Consider the following 27,639-nt stretch of genomic DNA (forward strand, 5'->3'; position numbering starts at 1 on the left):
TCTCACGCTTACGAAGATTTGTGTCGCGCGCGCGGCTGCTCCGCGATCGCGATCGCTACTCTCAGTCGCGGATCAGAACTGAGCGCGATAACACAAACCGCTCGACTTATTCCGAGGAATTGAGAGACGAGCGGCGCCGACTCTGCTCCAATATCTCCAACGTTTTTTTAACATTCGAACGAACAAACGAATTCAGAGGTTTGTCGATTAACTTTCATGCTGACTCACGCTTTTTTTGACACGGTAAGACATCGTACGAGTTTGAAAGAATCGCGACGTCCAAAGCGATCGAATATCCTGAAGGTATCTATAAAAATGAAATAAAAATGTTTTGGGATCCTCGATTCAATGGGTTTTCGTCTCATTTTCGCTTCCGAGTTTAATCCGTTTTTCAATCGAACTTTGACGCGTTTTTCGTCGGGAATCATTGTCCACCGATTTTCTTTCAAATTTTCAGATTGAACGGGCCACTCGGAGTTACTTTTATTTGCGCTTTTTTCCACACCCGAAACCAAGAAAAAATTCGTCCATTCGAGAAATCGGAGAGTAAATTTCACCCGAATTCGAAAGATCTGAAATCATTTTGAAGCGTCATTTTTGGTCGGACTGGAGTCGGTGCAATTTGGCTCGAAAGTGCGTAGCAGCGCGCCAGTGAATCGGAGTGTGAATCGAAAGCATTCGGTCGAGCGGCGAGTCGCGATGATGCGCGGAAAGTTTTGCGTGTGTCGAAAAGCGACAGTTCGAGCGAATTTGGCCGCGCCTTTTCCCGTCCCTTGTATCGCGCGATTCGTCGAATGACCGAGCCGAAAAAACCCCCGACGCGGAGGTTCATTGACAAAGTTTTGAGGGAAATTTGTTTTCCGGGGAAAAGTCTTTTCGCTGGCCCTTCGCGGCGAGCCCGCGCGCCGGAAAAACCACTCGGAATCGTAATTTCCGTTGATTTCATTGGGCAAATATATTTTTCATTGTTCGGTGAGCAAAGAAAGACAGAAACATCGAGCGGACAGTCGCTATTTTCGGAGCCACCCAGTTGGGTCAAGCTCGCTAGCTCAAAAGATTCCTCTCATTGAAAGGCCCGGAATAGAACTCAATCGCTCCTTTGACTGGTGGTCCGCACACGCGTGTTATCGTTTACGGAGCGCATGTCACGTCTCGATTCCCTTTCGTCCGACGCGACGACGCGCTGCCAATCCTAATAAACTTCAAAACCTCAAAATACCGTTTTTACCATTGGGGAAAAAATGGGCCGCAAACTTCCCGCGAATTTCATATCCCGCCAAGTAATTCAAGCGTGATTAGAAGCCTCGAGATAAATTATTGCTTCCTCGATTTTGTACTGTCTCAATTATTCGCGAGCCGCATATGCGCGTGCATTTTGGTTCCGGCGCATTAATATCCTCGAGTCATTAAATTCAGAGCCTTCGACGTTGCTTTTTCTTCGTTCGCTCCAAGACGCGAGCGCGCTAATCACTTTCATTAAATCTCCTCAAAGTTTTCTTTCTCTTCGAGCGGAAAAATCGCCGCTTTTCAAGGTTCGAACGGCCTCAACGGTTCGTCGTCAGGCAAAAAAGTCTCGAGAACGACGAGCTTTTGGTACGAAGGTCAATATCGGAACGATATTTCCCTGCACCCCGTGATCAGCATCGACCGAACGCGAAGCCTCGAAGCCATTTCGATAAAACAGAGAAAACGATGATTCAAGCCGTTGTAAAAGTGCCTGGGAGCCCAAAGCCCGAAGCCCGCTCGTCGAGCTCGCGTCTCGAATCGCAACTTTTCCTTAATGCCGCGTAAATGCATGATCAATTGAATAAAATGAGTATGCTGTAATAGCTCGAGTGTATTTCGAGAGCGGTGACGAGCGAACGATAATCGCGCGAGTGTAGCGAGCACACCTCCGAATCATGTGAGCGGGGGAAAACACGTGCCAAGCGAAGTAGCGGGAGCGAGAGCACGTGGCTCTGTCGGTGCAGCGAGAAGCATCGATTATTTCGGTCAATCGATCGATCAAATTTTCTTTCGTTGTGACACACGACACGCGCCGCGATTCTCAGTCGCGGAGAGTCGGAAAATGCTAGTAAAATAAACAGAAATTGATTTTCCATCGAAGTTTGTTGTATTGACGAAAAAATCATTTTTCTTCTCTTTTTCTTTCCTTCGCAGAGATGTTGAGGCGATATTATTGGAGCTGAAAGGATCGAGCGGATCGAACAAATCGACGGACCTTCAGGCGAAAGCGATCACGAAACAGTAAGCAGGAATCTCAGGCTCACTCATCATAAAAGAAATTCAAAACAAAAAAGCTTCATCGCGCGTCCCGCAAAACTCAAAAATCACATCAAATCTCGCTCTTGAATCCGCCCTCTCTCTCTCTCTCTCTCTTCCCTGCCCCGCGAGTAGGATCGCACGTCCTCGATCGTCGTTCGGAAATCACGTAATTTCATCGTCATCAGACTCGCACTAACGATCGGAAACGAGGCGTCAGCGATTCGTGCGCGGAAGCAGAGCAATTACGGAGAGAAACTATTAATGCGTAGAAGAAAATAAAAACAAAGAGAGAGAGAGGGAGTACAGTGGATTGTCGAGAGTGAAAAAAAATCTGGCGAAGAGAAGGAAGAATTGTCAGAGTTTCTCATCGAGCCGTGAGCGAGAGAGAGGAGGAGAAATTTGCTGACAAAGAGGCTTGAATTTTCGCGAGGAAAGTATTTTCTCCAAATTCGTGAGTATCAGGCCAAAGCTAGAACGAATAATGGCGGTTCCGGGGAGGAGAAAAACCTCGATGAACTTTGCCCAGATTGTCATTGCTCTGGTCACCATTCAACGATCCTTCCTCGAAGTTGTTGCCGCGGAGAATGAAAACTACGAAGCGAGACCGCCGCCCTGTTTCAGGTAAGTCCGCTCCAACGATGAATCTTTCAATCGTATTGTCCCGAAATGGACATTTTCAATCATTTTTTTTGTTTTTACTCTGTTATGATATTCTGACATTCGGACGGAAGGAAAACGTCAAACGCACGCGCAAACATTTTCCATTCCGATATATTAATGCGTGCGCAGCATCCGATCGAGCGATCGTTCGAAGAGAAAAATTACTCCTTCGATCGCTTCTTCGACTTGATTTTTTTCTCGATTCGGTCCCCACTCCTCTCTCTCTCTCTCTCTCTCTCTCTCTCTCTCTCTCTCTCTCTCTCTCTCTCTCTCTCTCTTCGTGAATCATCCCAGAGACGTCGATGAATTTTCGTTTCGAGCTCCGAGGCTCGAGGGGGCACGCCTACGAGATAGACTCGTGCCATAATTACCGGCGAATCGAGAGCTCCGAGAAAAAAAACTAAAATTGAAAATAAACGAGCGTCGTCGCTCATCAGCTGAGGGAGCGATACTCTGGCTGTTTTTTTTGTCTCTCACGCGTAACGGGAGTGCCACCGGGAATAGGTCCAAGGATGAACCCCGCGTGTGTCTTTAAATCGCCGCATTTTTTCGCTTCCTCGTCGCTCAATTTGTTCTTCTTCAAGCGGCGCGTCAAAAGACTCGTGACGCGAGTCACTATTAATTCTCACAATTTTGAAAAACAACTGAATCTGGACACTCGAGGAACTTTCCGGAAACCATGGAGGATTTTTCTCGCAGTTTATGACCCGAAAACATATTTTTGTGCCTGCGAAAAACTCGGGAGACTAGCGTGGAATTTTATCAAAAATTTTGTTGTTATCGCACCGAAGGATTGTCCCGTGTTATTGGCCAAATAAAAAGAAATAATTTTCCAATCGTCGGATCAAATGATCCGCCATAAAAGACGATAGCGCCGTCTCGGTTAGCGCTGATTAATACGACGCTGACAGACCAAAGACCGTCTCCATTTTCGCAGGCTCAAAAGTCTGATAACGAGGCACCACTCCTCCCAAAAACTTCCACGAGAAACGAGAGAAAAAGGGGCGAGACGGAACGGGACTCGATGCGCTCTCGTAAGAGAGACCTTAACATTGAAATGGTCACTTAACCAAAGTAAAATAACGACTCGCTCTCGTCGCGACGAATGCGTATACATCGCGCACGTAAAATAATAAATTAACGAGATTCGTATGTGCACCGTGCGATAAATACACGAGGAAATCTCATCACACGCGCTCGAGCGACGTTAGCAAATATGACGTGACCTTAACTTCGGTTAACGCACATATTTGACGAATTGCCATGCCAAGAGGAAAAAGGGGACTTTCGTGGACAAATTTGATTTCTGGAGCGCTCAGTTTGGCCCCTCGATCCTTCGGGTCTCAGGGCTGCATTTTTTTAGGAAAATTATTTTTCTATAATTACGTAAAATCGCGGTAGTGAACCTGTCGCATATGTTTCCAAAAATTTTCCACTCCCGCTTGTTTCACCGCGATCACTTCATTATATCGCGCACAAGATTTTTCAATCGCCTCCTCGCTCCGAGAATAATTAAAAATATTTCAGCTTTACGTAATCCCCGCTCTTCTCGTGCTCGCCCTCTTCAAATTCGTTCTTCGTCACGTCGCACCGTTGTTTTTCAAGTGACCAGCACGCTTAATCGAATGATTTTCGGATTTGGCCGTCCAAGGGCAATTAAATTGTTCGTACAACGGTCTCTTTCATGCATTTTCGTCGGCCAAGCTTCTTCGGGCTCCCATTTTTCAATGGTTTTCGAAAATGCTGGTAACGAATTTGGACCGAGATGTTGGCGCTTCGCCAAACCATTAACGAGTGTTTGTCTCCACTATGGAAAGTTCACTGAAAATTTGTTCATTCGCCGAAGAGGGCGCGCGAAGCATCTCCTCGAGCGGATTTTCCCGCTGTTTTTTCCATCGCGGGATTTAAGGCTAATTGGAGCTTTGATCTCCGTGGAAGATCGAGGCGTGCAAGAATTTTCCAAGCTCTGTTTTACGCCGCGATACGTCTTCTCCGACCGTCTGGATTTCTCGCTCACTTGAACACGTCGTCAAACCTCGTTAACGAGTCTATTAAACTCTTTTCAAGCCGAAACGAGATTAGTCTTTGTTCCAAGAAGTCAGCAGCAGCGAGAGTGGCGTGCGCGAGGAACAGGCGAGTGCGTGACAGCCTTTTTTCATTAATCAATCAGCAAGAAATCATGCCACAATTTATTACGAGAGCGAGCACACCGCGACGCATTTTCCACCCTCGAAATCCCAATTTTTTCCAATTTCAGGCCCTTTCGTCGCCTCGGGCGCACACTGCGAGCCGCGAATCGTTGCGAAGCCGCTGCTAATCGCGCAATTATTTCCGTTCCGACGATTCTTCCGTCGTAATTACAATCAGCTCTGCCCGAGCCCGTCGTCCATCGCGTTACGAGCTCAAAGTCTCTTGGGGAATTCACGTGTTTAATGTTATTCTTGAAAATTTGAATGGCGCGCGACCGCGCGCACTTGTGCTCCGCCAAGGTCTCGATCCCCGAGTTACTCCTTCGCCGATTGCACGTTCCCGCGTCCCAGAATATTGGCGTTTTTACCAAAACATTCGGCGACAAAACCTACTGAAAAGATCGCGAGTTCACTGCGATCGCGCGGAGACAAAATTCGCGACGAAAAACGTCGCTTCTCTTCGCATCTTCGCTCACAAATTCCCCTCAAAATTCACCGAGATCCCCGTCGCAACGGACGGCGACTAAGAAAACTAAAGATAAAAGGTTTCCGCGGTTAAGGGGAAAACTGCAAATCCCGAGGATCGGCTTATCAACGATCAGCAAAACTGTCAAGCCTCTCGCGGAGGCGTTCCCGGAAACATACGAGCACTGAGGAAACGCCGCTATTGAATATACGCGTCGTCAAGTTCCACCGGTCTTTAAGGTCTCCGAGTATACTCAGAGCCTCACGAGAAAGGATTTATAGCGTCGGAGGAATGGAAAGTAGTCGGATATCGCACGAGGTCAAATTTTAATTGAATCCCGCGCTGCTCGCGAACGCTTCTTATCCGCGTTTATTACCGCGCACAGATCTTTGTCTTCTACATATGATTCACATTTTCATTCGAAAAAGTTACCACCGATCGGAGAAAAAAGGAACAACAAAGATTGCCGAAAGTGCCGATCGCTGACTCGAGGACGCGGCTCGGCGTCGCTCTCGCTGCTCAATCGCGTTTACTTTTACAGACAAACTCGCGCGGTTGCTCAATTCTTCTCCCGTTATTCCTTTTACTCATTTTTCCTCGCGCCTTTCATTGAATAGTTTTATGATGTCAACGAACTGGGATTATCTTTTCGGAGCTGAATTTTGTGTTTGAAATTTTAATGGATTCTCGAGCATCGAGTCTGCAGATTTTCCTCGTCGCGATTGCGATTTTTTCACAAATTTTCTCAATTCGACGCTCTTTCTTTAAAGAAGCTTCCTCAATTCGCGTGCCTCTCAATTCCCCATTTTCTCAATGTCGATTCTGCCTCCGCCGAGATCGGTAACTGGGAGCGCGATTGCCCAAATCGAGTTTCGAGCCCGCGAGGTCTGACGACGCGGTTGAATCTCCGAGGAGAATTAACGCGGTGGGAAAAGCGATGCATCAACGCGGCCACGCTCCCAGCCTCGAGGCCGTATACGCGGAGAATAATGTGCGCAAATATACAATTCGAATGATTTTCCCGCGGATCGAATTCTTCTTACCGGACTCCCGCGTTATTCGTGTCATTTCGCTTCGCCGTGTGCGCGCACACGCACACACACGGCTGAGAGTTTTACGTAACTCGCAACGTCCGCCTCGTGTACGTTCCTCCTTCGTTTCCTCGATTTTTGCACGCCCGGAAGCCTGAAATTGCTGCGCTCTCCCGAAACAAATTGACAAAGGTTTGGCACCCGGCAGCGCGATCGCGTCCCCGGCACTCATGAAAACGTCGATAATCTCGAACGAGAAATTCTTGGACTCGGTTTATTTGGAGATAATCGAAAGAAAAAATTTTTCAAAACTTTTTTGAGATTTCTGCTTCGAAATTTGCTTCCCCCGGAAATGGAGGGAGGATCGACGATCGAGAATCAATGTTTTTTCAATGCGATACGAAAAGGGTAATTGATGACGTTGCAGCGACATATACTGCTACGGCGAGCTGCTCAAGACGGTGCAACTGGGCGCAATTTATGACGACTCGAAGCACTTCGTTGACATGAAAATGAGGAAACCGGCGAGCGAGATCCTCGAGTCGTTCCGTCACTTCATGAACGAGACGGACAACAATCCGTCGAAGAATCAGACGAGAAAATTCGTTGAGGCGAATTTCGAAGAACCGGGCTCCGAGTTCGAGGACTGGATCCCGATGGACTGGCGCAAGGAGCCCAAATTTTTGCGCGGCATAAAGGACCAGGAGCTGCGAAAATTCGCCTCCGATCTCAACGACATTTGGAAATTTTTGGGCAGAAAAATGACCGATCACGTGAAACTCAATCCGGAATTGTACTCGATTATTTACGTGCCGAACCCGGTGATCGTACCCGGAGGAAGATTCCGCGAGTTTTATTACTGGGACTCGTACTGGATCATCAAAGGTCTCTTGCTCTCGGAAATGTACACGACGGTGCGCGGGATGCTCTCGAATTTCGTCAGCATCGTCGATCGCCTCGGCTTCATCCCGAACGGCGGCAGAGTTTATTACGAGATGAGATCCCAGCCCCCGATGCTCATCCCGATGGTCCACGAGTACCTCAAAGCGACGAGCGACTGGAAATGGCTCGAGGAAAATCTGTGGCTGCTGGAGAAAGAATTCGATTTTTGGATGGTCAACCGCACCGTCACCATCGAAAAAGACGGAAAGCTGTTCGTCCTGGCGAGATACTACGAAAAATCGAAAGGCCCCAGACCGGAATCTTACAAGTAATTTGAAAAACGCATTTTTCTCAAGTTTTTTTTTTTTTTTTTTTTTTTTAATTATAGAAACGAAACCAGTGACTTCGAGTCTATTTTTGTGGGAACAAAAGTCTCTAAAATTCCATTTTTTTGTGCCAATTCCCATCAGAGAAGACGTCCACTCGGCTACAATATTTCGAACCCAGGAGGCCAAGGAAGAACATTACTCGGAGCTCAAGACTGCCGCTGAAACTGGATGGGACTTTTCGACCAGATGGTTCATTCACGATGGAACGAAACAAGGTACCTTGAGGCGGTAGTTTGCTTCGGAGACCCTAAAAATATCGTGGTTTACACCCTTTTTCTCCAAACGCAAAACAAAACATTTCGACACCTTGACAAAGGACTCTCGAGAACCGAGAGTCTCCGATTCGCATCTGAAATTTAGAGGAGCAAAGATATTTGAGTTTTGGGCGCCTCGAAATATTGTCCTTCGGGACCGTTGGGAAAACTTTCGAAAATGATTTTTCTCTCAAGCCAATAATTTTGTTTTAAATTGAATAAAATTTTTTAAATCCGTTTTTTATTCCTCCAACTCGAAAGATTTTTCTTCGTCTCAAATATGAAATCTCCACGAATGAAAAATCCCTAGAAGCGAAGCTCCGAAGCAGCTTTGAGGTTTGAGATTAGCGCAGATCGAAAGTGGCTGCATCAAAAAATTTCGCAATTCCAGGAAATTTGACCCACACGAAGGCCCATTACATCGTGCCGGTTGAGCTAAACTCAATAATTTATCGAAACGCCGTGCTCCTCGCCGAGTACAACGAGAGAATGGGAAACATGACAAAAGTGCAGAAATATCGGAGCATCGCCGAGGCATGGAAAGTGGCTGTCGAGGCGATATTGTGGCACGAGGAAGTCGGGGCATGGTTGGATTACGATCTTCTCAACGAAGTCAAAAGGGATTACTTTTTCCCGACGAATGTCGTGCCCCTGTGGACCAACTGCTACGACGTCACCAAGCGAGAAGACTTCGTCGCCAAAGTGATGAAGTATCTTGAGAAAAATCGGGTTGAAGATTATCTCGGTGGCATTCCAACGACCTTGGAACGTTCCGGTGAACAGTGGGATTATCCAAACGCTTGGCCGCCTCTCCAATACTTCGTTATCATGGCGTTGGACATGACCGGCGATGCTTGGGCCCAGAAGTATGCTTACGAGCTCAGCCAACGATGGGTTCGCAGTAATTACAAAGCTTTCAACGAGTCTACCTACATGTACGAAAAGGTATGAAGATCTCCGAGGTTCTTTCGTCGCCTGTGCGAATCGAGGTCACCAAAACGATGAAAAAAAAAAAAACAAACAAACAAAAAAACAAGAAACATTCAAAATTCATTCATGAAACTTCTGTGAACAGAATTTTTCGTAGAGTCAAAGAGTTTGAGTTCGATTGCCACGATTCGTTGCTCGAACAAACATTTTTGCCGAGTCGAGAGCGAAATTTGAATGAATTTTCCTTTTCTCACAATATTTCGTTTCGCGTTTTATCGTTTAATTTATTTAGCGTGTTATTTTGGCGCCGTTACGATCCGAGGAGACCGAACTAATGATGAATGCTCATTTATCAAAATAATTTTCATCGCACAGTACGACGCGACACAATTCGGGGTCGGAGGAGACGGGGGCGAGTACGCGGTGCAAACGGGCTTCGGTTGGACGAACGGTCTCGTGATGGATCTTATCAACAAATACGGACAAAGGTTGACGGCCTACGATCACTTCACGCCGAACGACGTCGTCAAGTTGGCCTCCCAGCACGGATCATCTGCCACCATTTCGACCGCTGGTCAACTGCTCACCGGCATACTCGCGATAATCATTTCCCTAGCTGCAGGATTCATCGGGTGAGGTGAGTCTCCAGAGAATTCCAGAGTCCTCCATTTCTCCTGAAAAAGGAAACTTTTTGAGTAAGAAAAAAGAAACCGAGTATGAAAAAAGTTGTTTTTTTATAAAAATTTACGTTCGCCGAGTGCAACGAGGATGGGAGCTCAATCGACCGTTTGTTGCTCTGTTTCAGATATTCCACTGGCCATTACATCCTCGAGGGGAGCATAATAACCTTCGATAGCACTCTAGTTGTCGTTCTTGTGTTGTCCTTTTGCGACGAATTCTCGGACCGAGTGAGACTCAAATCCCGCTCACGGGAGAGTCGCACATCGAGAGTTACTTCGTGCATAAATCCAGCGTCGAGATAGGCAAACAGTATTTGAGTTCGTTGCTGATTTCGGTGTCGCTGCTGCTGACGGTGCCCCCTCGGATAAATCGTTTCCACAATTCTTTCTTACTTTCTCGCGCATCTCGTTCGTCGGCAATGATCGAGCTCCGAACGTCCAACTACCTCAAGGTCAAACGTTAGCCGAGGCGTTGGGCCCGGAGGGGAGCGATTCGCCGTAGATATTGCGAGGTATCAAAAATTTCCACGCCGCAGGATGTTCTCGCCTCGAGGGACTGGAAAATCTCGTTTTTTCGAGCGCTCTCGTATTTATTTCTTGTTCTTTATTGCCTTCTCGAGTCGCTGGTCGTCCGAGAAGAAACGAGAGAAAAGATAAGAAAGGCGGGACGAAAGGATGCGGAGGGGTCCGGAAGGAACTAAGCGCCAGGAGTTTCGGGAACACTCGAAACGACACTAGCTCGCGAATCGTTCATTTTTTCAATTCCAATTCAGTGGACATGCTAGAAAAAAGGAAGGAGAACCGTCGATCGAATCACCGCAGTTGGCTGACCCCTCGATTTTTTCCTCGTAGATAGAACGCTCTTAGGCATGTACGTAAGATAAAGGGACGTAGAATTAATTTGTAGAAACGAAGATTTTTGGAGGACCGACAGCACGCAGTACCGAGTTGCGGATCTCTGTAAATATTGTACAAAAAAAAAGCGATAAGAAATACTGTAAGTCTAGAACATTCCTGTTCTTGGGTCGTTCAAGGGAATGGAGTATCGCTGCGGCTTCTATATTCCACACGATCAACTTAGATAATATTCATCTAGTCAGAGAGAGACAACGCGATTCAGTTGATACACCAGTGAATGATTATTTAATCTGTTAATTTTCAAGGTCCGAGCTCTATTTTCGATTTGCATTGGGAATAGAAGATTATCATAGTAAATGCGAGCGTAGCGGTGGTTCGAGCCGCCGTTACAGTCGTTCCAGAGAACATTCGATTCCAAATATTGCATGAAAAACTGCATAGAGTAATAGTTATAAATAATTATCTCGTTCAACGGGAACTCGTTCGATTGTAAGGACTCTAGTTTCATCGACGTCGTCATTCCAATTCGTTTTGCTTCACAGTAGTTTTCTTTTTCAAACAAGATTTATTCTCTGGTGCATAAACTTTACATAAGCGCGCGATAGTAGCACGTGAGATATCCATAGGAAATTATGAATTCAGTTGACTCGAGCGAGAGAAGAGAATTCAATTATTTTCCTCGAACATATTCCACTCATTTTCGTCCAATCCATACATTTTTTATTTAACCAATGATTTGAAACATTCCAAATACTATTCCTGATGGTTTATAAGCTCGTTTCAATAGCGTTACGATATTAAGTTTTTTTTAATAACGCAATGTTTTGACGCGGCGACTCTAAAAACACAAACGATATACGCTACATTTGTCTTAATTTTCCTGAGCTGAAGTGTTTGTGTGACAGAATACTATAAAGAAAAAGAATAAATAAAAAGGTCAAAATCAATGTTGAGAGGGAACGGAGTTGCAAAGGAGCTGCTCGAATCACTTTGCTCGATTTTATTTGTCCATCGTCTAATTATGAGAAAAACAAATGAAATAAAAAAAATGAATGTCGAACGTTCGAGCCTCACACGTTTGCTCTGTGTTTGATGATTGATGTTTCTCTTTTTTCCTTTGTTGACTGTCTCACTTGCCTGTCGATTGATAAGATTCGTTGTTTGTACTCGGCAGACGTCAGACGCCACAAATATTTGAATCCTGAACGACTTTACACAATTTTCCTTTATTAGAGTTACCTTTGTATTCGGCGAATCGCGTGCGATGCAAAACCACACAAATTAATCCTGCTCTTTCCTCATTCTCGAGAATATTTCGATCTTCACAGGCCGATGTAACGAACGACGCCTCGACGAGACCGGTGCCCGAACAGTAAATCCACGATCTTTGTCGTCCGAATCGAGAGTACGACGTGGCCCATTAAAACAGCATGAAAAACAGAAAATTCCTTAGAAAATAGGATTCTTCAACGTCCGCTAATCCGATTATTCTTTAATCCCGAAAACTGTGATGACCAAAAATAAATGAAATATTTTTTCTTTCTTTATTCCTTTTATAAATAATTTTCCTAATTTATTATCACACGCATGTACTGCATGTTTTTCGATCTTTTCCTCAATATACAACCTCAAACTGGGCGTTCCATTCGCAAAAGTAAATAAACACTTTTGAAAAATATTTTATTTTCACTTTTCGAATACAGTTATTTAGTTTATAATATCAACCTTGTTTGGGTAAGGCTTAAATAATGTGTAATTTAGCGTGAGAAACTATCGAAATTTTTGCACATAAATAGAATTCTTTGTTTAGTGCATGGCATTCAGTTTTTTTAGTCGCTTCATAAGCGTCGTTTCATTACGAAACAATGAATTCGCACTTTTTATGTGTATTTTTCTATACGCGCGCACACATTGATAATAAAAATTTAAAAAAAGGCGGAAAAAATTGCAGTTTTTTCTACTTAACAGTGTGAAGTAAAAAATTCCATTGTTTAGGATGACTTTTATAAATAGGTCAGTCGATAACCTTGAAAGCGTTCAAGTGTAACGTTGAATCAGAAACACGTAACAAGTCCCGGTGTGTTTTTATTCGTCCTGCAGTTGGCTCGTAAAAAAAAATGTCTCGCTTCTGAACGTGTTATTCGTGATGAATTTTCGTAAGTTACAAGAAACGTTTGGCGAGTATTCGAAAAAGTTGTCGATACGGATTCATAATCGCTCGTGTATGCGTTCGTTCGTTCGTGTGGCGTCCGCGAAGCAATTTTCAGTGCGTAGTCATACGTCGAGGATGGAACAGCATGTCCAATCGCGCGGCGGTCCTTGTCAAATTACAAGGAATTTAACAATTTGCTAAGAACTTGTCTTCCCGCTTCCCGGAAGTGTCTCGTTCTCTATTAAAAACTGCAAAAACACGGGCACGCACACACAAACTCATGTGCATATAATTTAGGTTTGCAATTGCGTGTTTCTCCATCTTGGATATGGGTGATTAAACTCGTGTTCCGTTAATCACCGAAATCCGATCGTTCTCGCCGTCTAATTCAGCATCAAACTGTTTCTACATTTTACACAAACATCACTGTTTCTCATGGAAATGTGAATAAATCGATGTTGTTCGCTACTCCGGGATTTTCTCCGTAATGTTCTGTTCCAAGGTCACTGAGCCATCGCGTCACGTGACATTAATCGCTCACAATTACGTACACACACTGCTTGTTTTCTTCCGTTGCTTTACCCATTCTTTTCCACATTCTGACACGTTTTTTCGGTAGGTTTTACGCTGAAACGTCGCATCGAGTGATGACACGTTATACCGAGCTTCCTCCTTTCTCCGCGAGCCACTTTTTTGTCTTTTTTCCTTTGCAGTGTTTTCATGAGTCAAAAGAGGGTCAAAATAGCTCTGGAGTCGGAATAGTGTCGGATTGTGTGTTCATAGCTGATTGGAATTTTCGAAAATTTTTCACATCACGCGAGACAATTGAAGATTCGAAGTTGCAAGGATTCATGCTTATTTCTATCGAATAATTTGCGTTGTTCTTTCCATCAGCGTAGTATACATCGTAAGATGCTTAGCACTCTTGACGCTTTCGTTTTATCGGTCGAAAAATACAAAGGAAGGAAATATTTCGAGATTTATTAAGTAACCAGTAGAAATTATTTTCGTCACAAATTTCTCACTTTTAGACTAATTTATTTTCGCTCATTCGATTCCAGAATGGTAATGTACAAACGACGGCACTACTACGCACCCGGGCCGTCGACGATGCCAAACAATCGAAGAGTCGGTACACCGTCGGGAAACCTTTATCGAAAACGCATCGCTTACACCGAGCTCAAGGACATGAGCAACGATTGACGAAGTTCGTGCGATCCCACTCAAAGGAAAGTTCAACTCAAATAACTCAAGGTCAAGCGTGTCATCGCGTCACTTTCTTCCTCGCGAATAAGTGGGAGGAATTTCGTTTAAGGGAATCGCCCTCATCGCGCCGAGATCGAGGGACAACAGGATTCTCTTCCAATGCAGAATATTCGTCGGGATAACCTTTTCGAGCAAAGTGTGCGCGTAGGTTTAAGTCGATTTTATTGGCGGGGAGGAAAGGACCATTTTAAACTGAATTCTCATCGTTTCATTCATTTTCATGTGAAACAAATCTCAATCAATCATTCACTCGTGAATTCTTCATTCTTTTGACAATTTTATCTCTCGATTTTTCTCACTTTTCTTTTCGTTTATCACCATATGATCCTACCTCCCTGTCGCGATCCCGAATTTGTACATTTTTAACCCGAAAAAGTGTTGCTCTCGGCGACATTTTTATTCATCGTTAAATCGCGATTGTCGACTAAGCTTTCTAGCAGGATTTTAACGGTGTTGTTTCCTAATAGAATATTTTGCGCTCGAGCCAATGAGATCACATCGTCATTATAATTTATTAATCTCGTTAAAATGATATTCTTAGTAGCATAAATGTGAAGCGCATCGTTCAGAATTCGTTCAACGATCATTGTAAATATTATCAAATACAGTGAAACGCACATTTCCGAAATCACAATTTTCGAAAATCAAAATCATCGGAGAAATTCCGTCTCTTTCCTATTTCGATGACAAAAAAATAACGAATAAAAGTCAGCACGAGCTCTGCCGCACACTTTTCGAGCGTTTCTTTTATTTTTTTACATTTTCAAAATGTCTCAAGAAACCGATTTTTTCTTCTGGAGATTTTTTACATCCCGATAAACGAATGTAAATAAAATCGGTTTCGACGACGGACGGAAGAATTCACGAATTTTGAACGAGACTTTCCAGTTTCTCGTGGTATCAAGTCCGGAGAGAGCGAGAAATTTGTAAATATTCTCCGCTAGAAAAAATGAAGAATAAATCGGCGGATGCGAGATCGGGACACCGAACCTGTTACGACGACGACGACTCGCCTGGATCGATGAATCGTTGCTAAAACATAGTTTAGATAATATTTAATATTGAGGAATGAAGAAATGTATTTTTGACGAATATTTTTAATAATTCAGAACCGTGAATCATCGACGTAACATCGCTTACATGTTTATTATGGAATTTAGACATATTTTATAAGTGTACATAAATATTACGGATGTTTGTAAATAATCGAATGGACTTAGTGCGTTATAAATAGTTGAAGTTTAATAATTCGTACAAAAATGGAACTTCGATCATTTTTTTTGACACTCGATCGAGTTTGCACGAAGTGATAATCGCTCCGACGCGATGCGTCAAGATGATTTAATGAAATTATAGTGTTTATTGTTTCTCGGTCGTTATTATGACGAAACGGACACACGCCACCACTTTTTGCGCGTCCGTTGACTGAAATACAACTTGAAAAGGAGAACGCTCGCTATAGAGATCATGGAAGTGATTGGCGTTAAACTAATCATCAAGAAAAACTTTTCTTGCCCCGCAACATTGAAGCGATTGAGTATTATTTTAAGTAGAAAAATAAAATAAATCAATATTTGTTTCAAGGCCTTGCGAACGAAGGAATTTTTTAACGAATGCGAGTACCGAGTTCTCGTTACGATGTGTGATTGGATAAAAAGAGAGATGAACGGAAATGGTGTAAAGTTTAGCAAATGTGTATTTCCGATGTGAAGAATATTGTAATAAAATTTAGACAAAATTCAACGAAATACGTAGCACACTTTTTTGCCTTCGAATTAAAAAAGTGACGAAGAACATTTGAACGAATGTAAAATGTTGGTTGAAGAAGCTGCGACGAGCAGCTGCTTCAACTTCCATCGTACGTACCAGAAACCCACCATTCAGAATAAGCTTAAGCACCAAATCTTTTTACATAAAAATGAAAAATAAAACTTTGTGTTCGAAGCACGTGCGAAGGAGAATGAAACACCAAAGCTGAAGATTTTTGGCAGGAGTTTGAATTACCTCGGGATTGGTTATTGTTTAGTTTAATAAATAAAATAAGTCGATTGTATCTGATAGGTTACTTGTATTTGTACACAATATTTTATAACAACAAGGAAATACTGAACCAAACAGACGCCACGATTTCTGTATCGCACGCAGCAAGAGATCTGCGCGCAATTCACGATGCGTTAAACAGAATCCACACGCGTCTTCTTCCATCCATACATAACTATAATATATATATTTTCAATATTTTTTTCGTCAATTTGTTTATTCGTTTTTCTTATTCTCATTGTTATTCAATAATTCTTGAAGTTGCGACAAAACAACACAGTCTTTGTTTGCATGCGATACCCCACTTAATACTTAAAAATTATTGAAAACTCGACACTGACTATTGGAGGGCGGGGGGAATATTAAGGCTCGTGATCGAAAATCTAGACGTTTGAAAACTGTGAAACGTCTCATTCGGTCGTCAAACCTGATTTTTTGCTCGAGGGGTCGACGGAAATTCACGTGAGTACAATTTATCGTATATTCGTTACAACAACAATAATAATAGTAATAATAATGACGATAATAATAGAAGGGCCTTTTTACCCTGGAGGACAGAATTTATCGCGATTTCATTAGAAATTCCTCGAATACGCGGGCTCAACGATTCAATAGAAAAAAAAATGGGGAGAGAGAAAGGAAACAGATTGTATCGCGATTTGCAATGAATTTGCTGGAAATTATAGCCCCTCGGCAAACATTTGTAAATACGCTCGTTGGAGAAAGAGTTCGTGTAAAAAAACGTATCAAAAATCGCGAGGCCTGGCACAATAACCGACTCGTTATCGTTGTTTCAGTGAGAAAAATAAGAAGCCATAAATAAACTGCAATATTTCTCTATTAAGGCTCTTGAACTGTCGTTTTTTTTTGCTTAGAATCATTTGAAAGGCATCTCTTTGCGCGTTTAAGGCAACATTATTTTTTTTTTTTTTCATTTTCATTTCTTGCATAAATATAGAGGAAGTTTTATACGATTTTTATTTCAAATTTTCTGAAATAGCGATTAAAAAATTTCCCTAAGTCCGCGGCCGTTACTAATCGGCTGATCGGATTGTTTTTTTAAATATTTTACTTATTTGTTCATCAAAATGTACATACTCGAAGGAGCTATAACAGCTTCGTTCAAACTTCAGCGTGTTTAGTCGTAAAAATATTCGTGCACGACTTATAAAATTTAGTGCGGAATTAATCACGGGACAAAAAATTCACTTATCGAATGACTAAAATAACGTTACATGAATCACAGAAATACAACGAAAAAAAATGTTTTTTTTTTTTTTCATCCACTACGAATTTGATACCTCGACTGATTTCAAGGAGTATATTTACAAGACTTATTATCGCGCGAATCCTTAATTATTCCTTTTTTCGATTTACACGAGAATATAAATCGTAACGAATACCTAATGAGATGAAAACCAAGGAAAAGAGCTTTGCACTTGGTCAAGTAAAATGTAATACTAAAGAATTCTGTTTACTCTGCAACGGGTTTCGTAACGTGCTTTTCCCGCAAATATTATATCTCTTGTGTATAACTATTTGCTTTCATTTTTTCTTATAAGTGAGTGATGCACCCACAGCTACTGAGCAATATATCTGTTACTGAAGAAAAATTAAACGATCGATAATAAAGTGTTATAATTACTGAGTAGGTGAAGAGAAAAAAACAAAAGTAAAGGTCGAAAGGAAGACGAATATCCGCTAAATTCATCGGAGATGAAAGGGAAAATTTTCTCTAGCAATTGATGATCCATTTAATCTCAAAACTTTTAATTTTTGAGACTAATTTGTCGATCAATGAAATTTTCATTCTGAATTGATCGTCGTAGCGTAAAATCTCAATGAAAACTCATAATTCAATGATGGATCACAAAGGTGTCAAAAGGTTTGAAAAATTTTCACTTATCATCTCCGATTATGAGGTTCAACGTAATCAGGCACACGTTTGCTTTCCTTTGCTGCACTTAATCAATTATCTCTCATTTTCTAAACGCGTTCAATGAAGATAGTTTTAAAGATTCATATCTTCGATGAAATTCTATAAATATCTACTCGATAGGGTAAATCTACAATAAATATCTATCACAAATGGCTGGTCTAGTTTACAGTACATTATATATATATATATAATATATATACGGGACTCTTGTGTTTCTCAATCAAACTCGTAATTGATTCCTCGAAACGCGTATCTACGTCGATGTACGTTTATGGCCATAAAAACATGATTTTTATCTTCGTTTCGCTTAACTTATACAAACTTTGTACACGATCTACCTCGCTCTGGATCCTCGAAAAAAAGCCCGGCGTTCGTGTTGTTGAGTAAAATTTCTTAGATTACGTAACAGCCAAAGCAGAAATACACGACGTTCGATAGAGAGAGAAAAACGTTGAGAATCTATTTCAACGGAGGCACGATAAACAAGTTGTTAGAAATCCAGAAAAAATAATAGATTAACTGAATTATCAGGTTCTACGACGAAAAAAGAATTTCTGGAGATTATTCTTTGACGGGGAATCGTTGAATTTTTTCAACTTCGTTTCACGGAGATCTTTCAACATTTTTCTAATAATACTTTTTTATCGATGTTTCGCAGGACAGGCAACTCTGCAGATTTTTTTCTGAATTTCGCTCATCCGTTGAGGCTGTTTTTTTTAAGAATAGTAATAACGAGAATTCCGATAAGGATTTTGCATAGTTTTCATTTTTTCAGGATCCAGAATCTCGGCATATCTTCTTACTTTTTAGTCGGATGCTACGACCCGAGTATTCGAAGGTAGTGAAACATCTTTCGGGATGTTCCACTTTTCCCAGGATCTTTAAAGTCCCTCCTCTCTTGCTCCCTCTCCAGGCGTTTTTTTAATTTTTAATACTGAACAGTCCGAATTTCGAATTTCCTCTTGTTTCGTTACTGAGAAAATTATCGTAACCCTGACCGCCAAAAAATGAATCATCTGCGGTAATCCCGTTGACGAATCGTTGAATACTATGGTGTCGTTTGTTGTTGATTATTTTTTGTTTTCTTCGCGCCATCGAGTACCGTAAAGCGATGAGTAAGGCTAAAATGTGACTTTTCCCAATTTATCTTCGCGTTAAGGCATATCCTCGGCCATTTGGACCGAAACATGTCGTTCGTGATTCGTATAACGCAACAGTGGGTCTTCACCGCTAGGTCCAGTGGATTCGTCCTCGTTGCTCGAAGTGCAAGTCACTATTTCTCCTGCAAAGGAAAAAAAAACTCTTCATTAGTCCTGTCCCGTTAAAAAAATACGATTCGAAGTTTGCAACGTTGGAGTACGAAGCATTTTCATCTGCATCCCCCCTGGACAGTAATCAGACAATACGAAAAAATGCGAGCTTTTAAAACAAGTCAAATGAAATATCAATTGACATGTTTTCCGCTGTTTTTTACGAGGCAAACTTCGAATTATGGAAAAATTGTTGATTTTTTTCCTTAAAAATCCCATATATTCTACAACCGCAACCCACCTGGCAAGCATAGTTGTAATTGATCACTACTGGGATTAGTACTATCACCCGTACCGCTGTCCTTGCTGTGTTGGGAGCTTGTATCCAGGTACAAATGAGTTTGACCGTCGGTTGTATTTGCAATAGCGGTTAATGGAGGTTGACCGCTTGTGTTGTGGGCGGCGTTCAAACGCCTCCGCGTTTGATATATTATAACGACCCAAACGATCGATGTTCCGACAGCGCAACATACCACAGTTATTATAATAAGTCCGAGCATGTCATCTTCGTTCACAACTGACGATGGAGCTGTAGAAGATAAAAATGGCATTGAAATTCGCTCAATAAAGTATCAAAGTCAGAAATGAAAAAAAAAGAAAAAAAAAACGAAAGAGAAAGAAAAGGTCCAAATTTCTTCATTATTTTTAAAAAAGATTTTGGCTCACTTTATAATTTTCATCGATTCCGATCTTTCTATTACGATGATAAAAGAAACTGAATAAGCCGAAATATTTTACCAGGATTTATAGTGAGATGAGAAGCTCCGACGACGCTTCCTAGCGAGTTACTCATTTCGCATTCGTAATTTCCCGTATCGCTCGATACCGTATTTACGATAATCAACAATTGATCCTCAGCCGTGAAGAAATGACGTTCGGTTGCTTGCAAGGGGCTTCCATTTTTACGCCACACAAGTTTTGGCCGCGGTGAACCGCTCGCCATACATTCGAGGACTATCGAGCCACCGGCCATTATTTCCTTGTTTTCCATGGGTTTGACAAAAGACGGTGTTTCTAACGAAAGAAAAATCCCAAAAAGGACATTAGAAACATAAATTGAAAATCCATGAGCCAATTTATTTGGTACAATTTTATAAATTCATTATTCAATTTACCGAGAACTGTTAAACTCGCATTCGCGACGATAAGTCCCGCGAGGTTTTGTGCCGTGCAGGAGTACACGCCGCCATCAGCGGTTTTGACGTCGACGATAAAGAGTACCGGATCCGTGGGCATCATATGCATGCGTCTTTCACGAGCCGCTGGAAAATCATTTCCTCCGTCTTTTTGCCAAGCGATCTGTGGCGAAGGTTGACCTTCTGCGGAACATTCGAGCCGAGCCGTATCCCCGGCAGTCACTCGTATATCGTGAGGGATTTTTGAGAACGACGGATACACTGTGGAAAAATCCATTCAACAAAATTAATCATCGCATACACATGAAATTCTTTTCCTTTACTCAAAATGATTTTATCATACCGAACGAGAAAAAATTCGATTTTTTTTCCAGAGTTATTTCAAAACTGTTTTTCGAAATTGTATGGTATCCAAAATTTCTTTTATTTTTTTCCATTCGTGTTCTTTTTTTCCAAGGAACTTGGCAGCGAGAAACTTACCAAGAACACTGATTTTGGCTTTGGCGGAATAAGTTGTTCCATAAGTATTTTCGACCATGCATTGATATCTGCCAGCATTTCCATGAGTGACGTTAACAAGATGAAGAATCGAAGAAGCTTCAGTAACTCCGCGTTCGGAGGTGCCGGTGTCAGATTGAAGCCCAGTTTTGTGCAATTCGACGTTTTCGTGTTTCCATTTAAATATGAGAGGCGTATCGGCGGTGCTGGTCGCACGACAAGTCAGACTCACGTTGTCACCTCGTATAGTCATTTGGCTGGATGGCTCTTCGATAATGCGAGGCTTTGGAAAATCGTCGCAGGTAAAGTTAGCCTGATGGAGCTGCGTCAACGGCATACCGTGTAACCAATGGGGATAACCGCATCTTGCCTTCGCCTCCGTGTATCGATGACTGCGCAACCATACGCTCAGCCATTGAAGACCACAGTCACACAAGAGAGCGCCTATCAAATGAAGAATATTAAGAGCTTCATGAATCAGCCAATATTCCGCCCACGCCGAATCGGACGTTTCGACTCGTTAAATAAGCTTAGCGAAGAGTACAGTCTGGTCGCAAAGTTTTTTTTATGTTCGAACTGACGTCAAAACTTCTCATTTTTTTAAGTAGGCACGCCTCGTGGAAGATGAAAATTTTTAAGGGTTTTGTTCGAAGTTATGTTTAAAAGAATCTCGAGATAAGCGGAAATGTCAATACTCAAGACGCCTCGTCTCGTATTGAACAAAAAGTAGCCAAAAATTCAAACGCGAGTTCGAATCCATTTGCGATCTTGTCTCAGTACAATTTTTGGAACGTTTGACGAAAAATTAATCAATTTTTGTGAATAATTACGAACAATATTATGATAAAACTAAAACTTTTGTTTTTTTCAAGCGACAATTTTTTAATCTCAGGATTCGTGTTACATTTGAAATTCAGTAAATCCGAAAGAAGATTAAGGTAATTCCGTTCGATTCCAGATGCTGGGACTTAGCTGTCGTATTTAAAAAAAAAAAAACATGAATCTATACGAACCGGTATTCATCTTAAGCTTGGCGAGATTGGGCATAATTGCGAAGGCATTCTCCTGAATGCTCGTTATGTCGTTGCCGACGAGATCGAGTTCCGTAAGGCTCGCTAAACCGGCGAAGGCATTTTTGTTCACTGATTTTATTTCATTTTGGGATAAACCGAGTTTCAAGAGCTGTCCGAGCGGCATAAAAGCTCCCGTTATATCCTCGACGATGTAGGATATTTTATTGTTGTTGAGTTCCCTGTGGACAAGAAAGTGGCGTCATTGAGGATCGTGCGATAAATTGATGGCTGTGTTTTCGTGCGATTTTGACAAATAAGCCGATTATCCTCGGATAAATCGTACTTACAGAACTTCGAGATTCGGCGTATCGTTGAATGCCCCGTCGGCGATGTAAGCTATTTTATTGTGATTGAGCTTCAGCTTTTGTAGTTTTCCAAGAAATTCAAACGTCTTCAACTCGATCGATGCTAACTTGTTCGCCGATAAATCTCTGTGGACAAATCAACGTTCGTTGATGTAAAAAACACCAAAAAAATGAATCGATCAATAAAAATGACAAATTGATAAATCAAAGGGAAAAAAAGCACTCACAGTTCCACTATTTGTTTGCAAATATCCCAAGACTGAGAATCAACGGTCGCAATACGATTGTGAGAAAGTGTCAGTTTGCGGAGTCTTTCGAGGCCGAACAAGCCGCCCTTTTTTACGACGGTAAGCATGTTAAAATCGAGTTGTAAAACGGTCAAATTTTTCAGCGGCCAAAACGCTCCGTCTTGCAAGGTGTTTATTTTATTTCTCTTCAACCGCAACTCCTCCAGACTCGTTAAGTTTTTTAAGCTCAATCCTTCGATTTTAGTCAGCTCGTTTCTGTTTACCTCCCTAAAATAAGTGCGACAAGTAATAATACCGACGAGTAAAACCGCTGACAAATCGTTCAACGATTCTTCCGAAAAGGTGGTGGTTCCGAGTGATTTATTGGACTCACAATATTCGCAGCTGTGTTAAATTCGTGAAAACTTCTTTGACGAGCTGAGTTATATTATTTTTGTTCAAGCGAAGTTCTTCGAGAGCCGTGAGGTTGTCCAAACTCCCGTTTTCCATGAGGACGATCCCGTTCATGTTTAGATTCCTGATTAAGCGTATAAATGAGGGGTTTAGTAAATGGACGAATCGATGAGAGGCCGTCGGGAGTTGGAGAAATTCTTGGATTCTCTCACAACGAAAGAATATTTTCTTATAAAATCTCTTACAAGTGCGTCAGACGATTCGGAGCGAGAAAAGAGCCTCGTTTCAAGATCCTTATCTTGTTGCCACTCAAATCAAGATTCTGAAGCTCTTCTACGCCGAGCAGAGCCGTACCATTGACATCGCTGATGGAATTGTGCGATCTGTCAAGGGAGATAAAACCGAATAGATTATTTTTCAAATCAGGAATCGATTATCCCCGCGTTGGGGGATAAAAACAAATGAAAACGAGAAGAAACGAGGAGCCGAGGCTTTTTTGCATGTGAATTTATTCACGTATACTCACAACGTCAACTCCGTTAAATTCGAGAGAATCGAAAGATCTGGTATCTGCGTAAGTTGATTTCTGTTGACCTTCAGTTCCCTCAATTGTGCCAGATCCGATAGGCCGATCGTAAAATTGTCGTTGAGCCTGTTCGCGCTCAGATCCCTGGAAAAAAGACAAATAAAAACATTTTTAAAATGAGCATTCGTCAGAGTTTCCATTCCACAATTTTCCAAACCAGTATTTCAACGCCTCGAACGAGACCGAATAAATTCGTTTTACGAATTTGGAAAGTGTCCTTGCGATTCTCTAAAAATTCAATGCAAAAGGAGTTTCGGGGGGCGAATCGAGGGAGCAAAAAATCGATACTCGTCGAGGTGGACACAGCGCGGAGCTCTCTCCCCCAAGTGGATCTGCTGAAGCAGAGCATCTGTACTCTGCGAACACAACTTTAACTCCTTTTTCATTCTTCTTTTTTAATCTTATATGGCCTGGTACTTCCCAACATGGTAATTAGACTGTTGCCTTTTAAAGTGAGACGAAAGGCCTTACAAGGTTTCTTGCACTTCCCCTTTTTCATACTACGCACCCTTGTTCCTCCGTATGAGGCAACAACCGGAGGGGAAAGGAGAACGAACGAATCCCTGAGTGCTCTCTCTCTCTCTCTCTCTTTCTCTTCCAGCGTGCTATAGCTCTCGAGACATTTTATACTATTTTATGTATTAAATCCTCGGAGTGTCCTACGAGGAGAGGACGAATGCCCGTATGGACCGCGACAATGACCAATTTTATTTCACTTAAGGATCCCCCCTCGTTCATACAGTCGAGACGAAAAATTTCCGTCAACTTGTTGCTCGACACAAATTTCCTTTCGATAATCTCGTTTTTGTTTCAATTATTTTGCAAAAATGTTTGGGAAACAAATGAGATTAAAGGTTGGAAAAAAAGTGATTTTTTTGCTCGTCTCTTATCGAGGAAATAAAGTGGAGCAAAGAAGGCTCGTACGGAGAATATTTTTAGTTTAAATTCATAGGAGCGTGCTCAATATTGCTCGCTCTGTAACTCGTTCACGTAGCATGAAAAATATTCCGTTTCAAGATTTATTCATGAGCTCGGTCAATGGCGCATCGGTTTTAAAACGATTTTCATGGGTGTAATTGATAAATTGTTCCGCCTATTCTCCACTGAACGGGGTATCGAGTGTCCGCCTCGAATGCTTGTATCGTCTCGAATGTCGTTCTGTGTCCGGCACCAAACGACCGCGACAAACGACCAATGGGACAACCCCACTGGACCATCTTTTTCCGGATTACGTGTCAACTCTTTTTTCCAATAATCGCGCTTCGTATGTCAAGAATTGATTGAGAGTATTTTAATGCATTTCGAAAATAAAATTCCACCATTCAGCCGTGTATTCGGCACGAAATTCGACGAGGATTTCTCGCAAGTGGAAAAATTCAACTGCGCACATTTTTTTTCAATTTTTTCACTCTGTTTTATAAATCATTTTTGTGCTTCTTTTTCATTACTTTCAATGAATGTCTAGGCAAGTGATAAGAAAACAAAATTTATGCTGATTTTATGAATGCACGAGATAAACGAGGGTCCTGGAAAAATTACGTCGGCTCATAATCGTCTATTGAATGCCCTAATCGTCCGATCGATTCTAATCAAGCTTGACTATGAATAGATAAACGGTTTTACATTCTCAATCACAACGATTGATGGGTATCGATAGAATTTTAAATTTCTATTGGCTTTCGAGGAGTCTTAGATTAATAATTCAATTGATAAATAAAAATTATAATTATAACGATGTTGAAATATATGAAAAGTTGAAAATATTGCGGGGAAAAGTATAGTATTTGAAATAAAAATGGGAAAATCACGAAAGAAGAAAAATCGAGATACAATCGACGAATCGCGAGGGCCTCCAGTCATGCGAAGAAAGGAAAAAACAAAATAAAATCAATAAAAGGTTTCGAAGGAAAATAGTACTTACAAAGTTTCGGTCCATGGTGGTAAGCCGCTGGGCGCACCGATCAGTTGCAAGCCGCTGCAGTCGACGAAGTTGCCGAAACAGGAACATTCAACCGGGCACTTGGGAATATTTTTGTCACCGTTTGTAAGCGATTGAAAATCGAGGAAGATACAAAAAAGAATACTAAAAAATTTCATTCGCTCGAAGAAGCTGCGCGATACCTGAAGTTCGGGGGTTTGTGGACCCGACATTATAAACGATCTTTTTCACCGGAATACAACGAAGAGCGAGAGGGAAAAACAAGAAAAAAGTTTGTCCGTTTCTCTATTTATTCTCACTTCGACCACCGGCCACTCTCGCTTTTCCAAGTCTTTTATTCTTATTTCCCATCGCGATGAAGTTTCATAAAAATCGCCTCGTTCATCGTAATTTTATCAATTTTATCGGTAGAAAAATACGGTTTTATTTGTTCAACTTTGAATATCGTTCTTGTATCGATTCAAAACAAACACGTTTCAATGAAAACACTGAAATCTCACGCACCATGATGACGCCTGCATAGCGACTGTGGTCATCACTCATCACCTTCGGTTTTTCACTATAGTTCTCTCATCCCGCAGAAATACGCACACACACGCACGTTCGGACGGACACTAACGCGAGAGATGCGCCCACGACGAAAAATCGTTTCGGCTTTTCGTACAAGAGATGTCCCCCCGATCGTCTCTCGCGCCCCCTCAATCGCCGTTCACCGTAAGCTCGTTGTTTTCCTTTTTTCCTCCCTCACTTTATCATTATGAAACAATACTACTACAATCTCTCCCGTAAACGAGGTTCATTATTTAATATTTATAAATTTTCGATCGAGAAATTAAGGCGAGCGTCGAGTGATCGAATTTCCGCCTAAATTATCCGTCAACTCGTAAGGAATTTTTCGTTACGACACTCAAATAATTCGGAGTTGGGGTGTCAAGTTTACACGCCATAGCTATTTTGTTAAGCCGAAAACGAGTAAGGGGGCGAAGGGGGAGAAAAATAAGTCGAGGAAGAGGAGAGGAGAGGGCCGGTCTATTCGAAGTGGGCACAATGGTTTTATTGTGTCGAGTCTGAGCCAGGATAATACAAAGGTTTACGGGGAAGTCTTGGTCTTTTGAAATTCCAAGTATTCAACGAACTGCTATTATTGTTGCTCCAAGAAATCACAAAAAAATGTGCGGTATGCAATGGCAATGCTAGATTTTTTTCCCTTGTTTTTGTCATACACCTGAAATCTCACGTAGTAAAAAATGTTCACAGACACTTTTTATTTGCGTTAAAAATCACGAATGTATGTATACTCTCGTGTCACTCACCGCGATTATTCAATTTGCACTAAAACCACACGAATGGTGAGTCGAATAAAAAAAACAACAGATTTGCGTTCGTTCTGTCGTACGTGTATATATACCTGGAGATTTTACTCCTTGGGGTCACGACGGTTTTCACACACTACAATCACTTCGGGTCCCGCGAACACTCGCGACGTTCCTCTTTTCTTTCTTGTTCTTATTTCTTTTTATTCACCACGTCTTATAAGGTAGTAACCGCGACACAACACTCGGACAATCTTCTTGCGAATTGTCTATCCCGACACGACTATCCACAAATGTCTCTCAGCCTAATGCCTTATACGTTTACTACATATCGTCGTGAGAAATGCGAGGGGAACACTCGCAACGCCAAAGAAGTTCGCCTTGAATTGAGAAATACACAATGAGACGAGAATCTTATGCGTTTGGAGAAACAACGTCGGATTCTCGATTGGTCAAGCAGTCTCGAGTAGTTCGTAACCCTGTTACCCCATACAGATGGCACCACACGAAAACTGTACTTCGGCGACGCCACGTTCGACGTCGCGAACGATACTTTTCGAATTTTCAGTCCTTTTCTGGCCGAAATGCGTATAACAAAATATTTAATATTGACAGATTAAAAATTTCTAATAAAATCAAGAATAAAACAGTATACTCCGAAGAAATGGTGTACAAGAATCTCAGATTTTCGAAAATCATGACATTTTGTTAAATTCTTGATTTTTATACTTACCTAGTGACCGTACCTAAAACTCGAACGAATAAACCAAGACCAAGTGCGTGCACTACAACGGCACGATTATTAATGACTAAAATGAGAAAAATATGCAAAAATGA

The 27,639-nt window shown here is 41.8% G+C and overlaps 2 protein-coding genes across 13 annotated transcripts in view; one reads left to right on the top strand and one right to left on the bottom strand.

The window, feature by feature from the left end:
* The window catches only part of LOC122415176 (trehalase-like), a 42,064-nt gene extending 26,294 nt beyond the window's left edge, over window positions 1-15,770 (top strand). For 4 of the 11 annotated variants that reach the window (XM_043427120.1, XM_043427119.1, XM_043427121.1 and 1 more), the window contains exons 2-7: window positions 2,161-2,886; window positions 7,039-7,821; window positions 7,964-8,097; window positions 8,528-9,081; window positions 9,442-9,698; window positions 13,818-15,770. In XM_043427120.1, coding sequence (XP_043283055.1) covers window positions 2,747-2,886; window positions 7,039-7,821; window positions 7,964-8,097; window positions 8,528-9,081; window positions 9,442-9,698; window positions 13,818-13,959 — 2,010 coding nt within the window. In that variant the 5' untranslated portion in view covers window positions 2,161-2,746 and the 3' untranslated portion in view covers window positions 13,960-15,770. Of the gene's footprint in view, window positions 1-60; window positions 199-284; window positions 304-2,160; window positions 2,887-7,038; window positions 7,822-7,963; window positions 8,098-8,527; window positions 9,082-9,441; window positions 9,704-9,871; window positions 12,152-13,817 lie in introns of those variants that run through there. The other 7 variants (XM_043427114.1, XM_043427115.1, XM_043427125.1 and 4 more) reach the window with 5 other exon arrangements.
* Window positions 15,771-16,070: 300 nt separating this feature from the next.
* lbk (lambik) lies at window positions 16,071-27,191 on the bottom strand. Of its 2 annotated transcripts, none has more exons than XM_043427113.1 (12): window positions 25,472-27,191; window positions 23,491-23,634; window positions 23,210-23,347; window positions 22,945-23,088; window positions 22,551-22,838; window positions 22,306-22,449; window positions 21,959-22,197; window positions 20,928-21,389; window positions 20,427-20,708; window positions 20,050-20,325; window positions 19,607-19,840; window positions 16,071-19,283 (listed from the first exon to the last, which is right to left on the bottom strand). In XM_043427113.1, the coding sequence occupies exons 1-12, from the start codon at window positions 25,699-25,701 to the stop codon at window positions 19,156-19,158; spliced, it is 2,709 nt and encodes a 902-aa protein (XP_043283048.1). In that variant the 5' UTR covers window positions 25,702-27,191; the 3' UTR covers window positions 16,071-19,155. The 2 variants fall into 2 exon arrangements, with proteins under 2 accessions (XP_043283048.1, XP_043283047.1); XM_043427112.1 differs by having other exon boundaries at window positions 19,553-19,840; window positions 25,472-27,190.
* Between the last annotated feature and the right edge of the window lie 448 nt (window positions 27,192-27,639).

This window comes from Venturia canescens, chromosome 8 (genome assembly GCF_019457755.1).
Source record: "Venturia canescens isolate UGA chromosome 8, ASM1945775v1, whole genome shotgun sequence".
Classification (NCBI taxonomy): Eukaryota; Metazoa; Arthropoda; class Insecta; order Hymenoptera; family Ichneumonidae; genus Venturia; species Venturia canescens.

Coding starts and splice junctions, on each gene's coding strand:
- lbk (XM_043427112.1), bottom strand. CDS start 25,701: ATGTCGGGTCCACAAACCCCCGAACTTCAGGTATCGCGCAGCTTCTTC. Junction 23,089..23,209: donor CCGAATCGTCTGACGCACTT/GTAAGAGATTTT, acceptor ACGCTTAATCAG/GAATCTAAACATGAACGGGA. Junction 20,326..20,426: donor TGCGAGTTTAACAGTTCTCG/GTAAATTGAATA, acceptor TTCTTTCGTTAG/AAACACCGTCTTTTGTCAAA.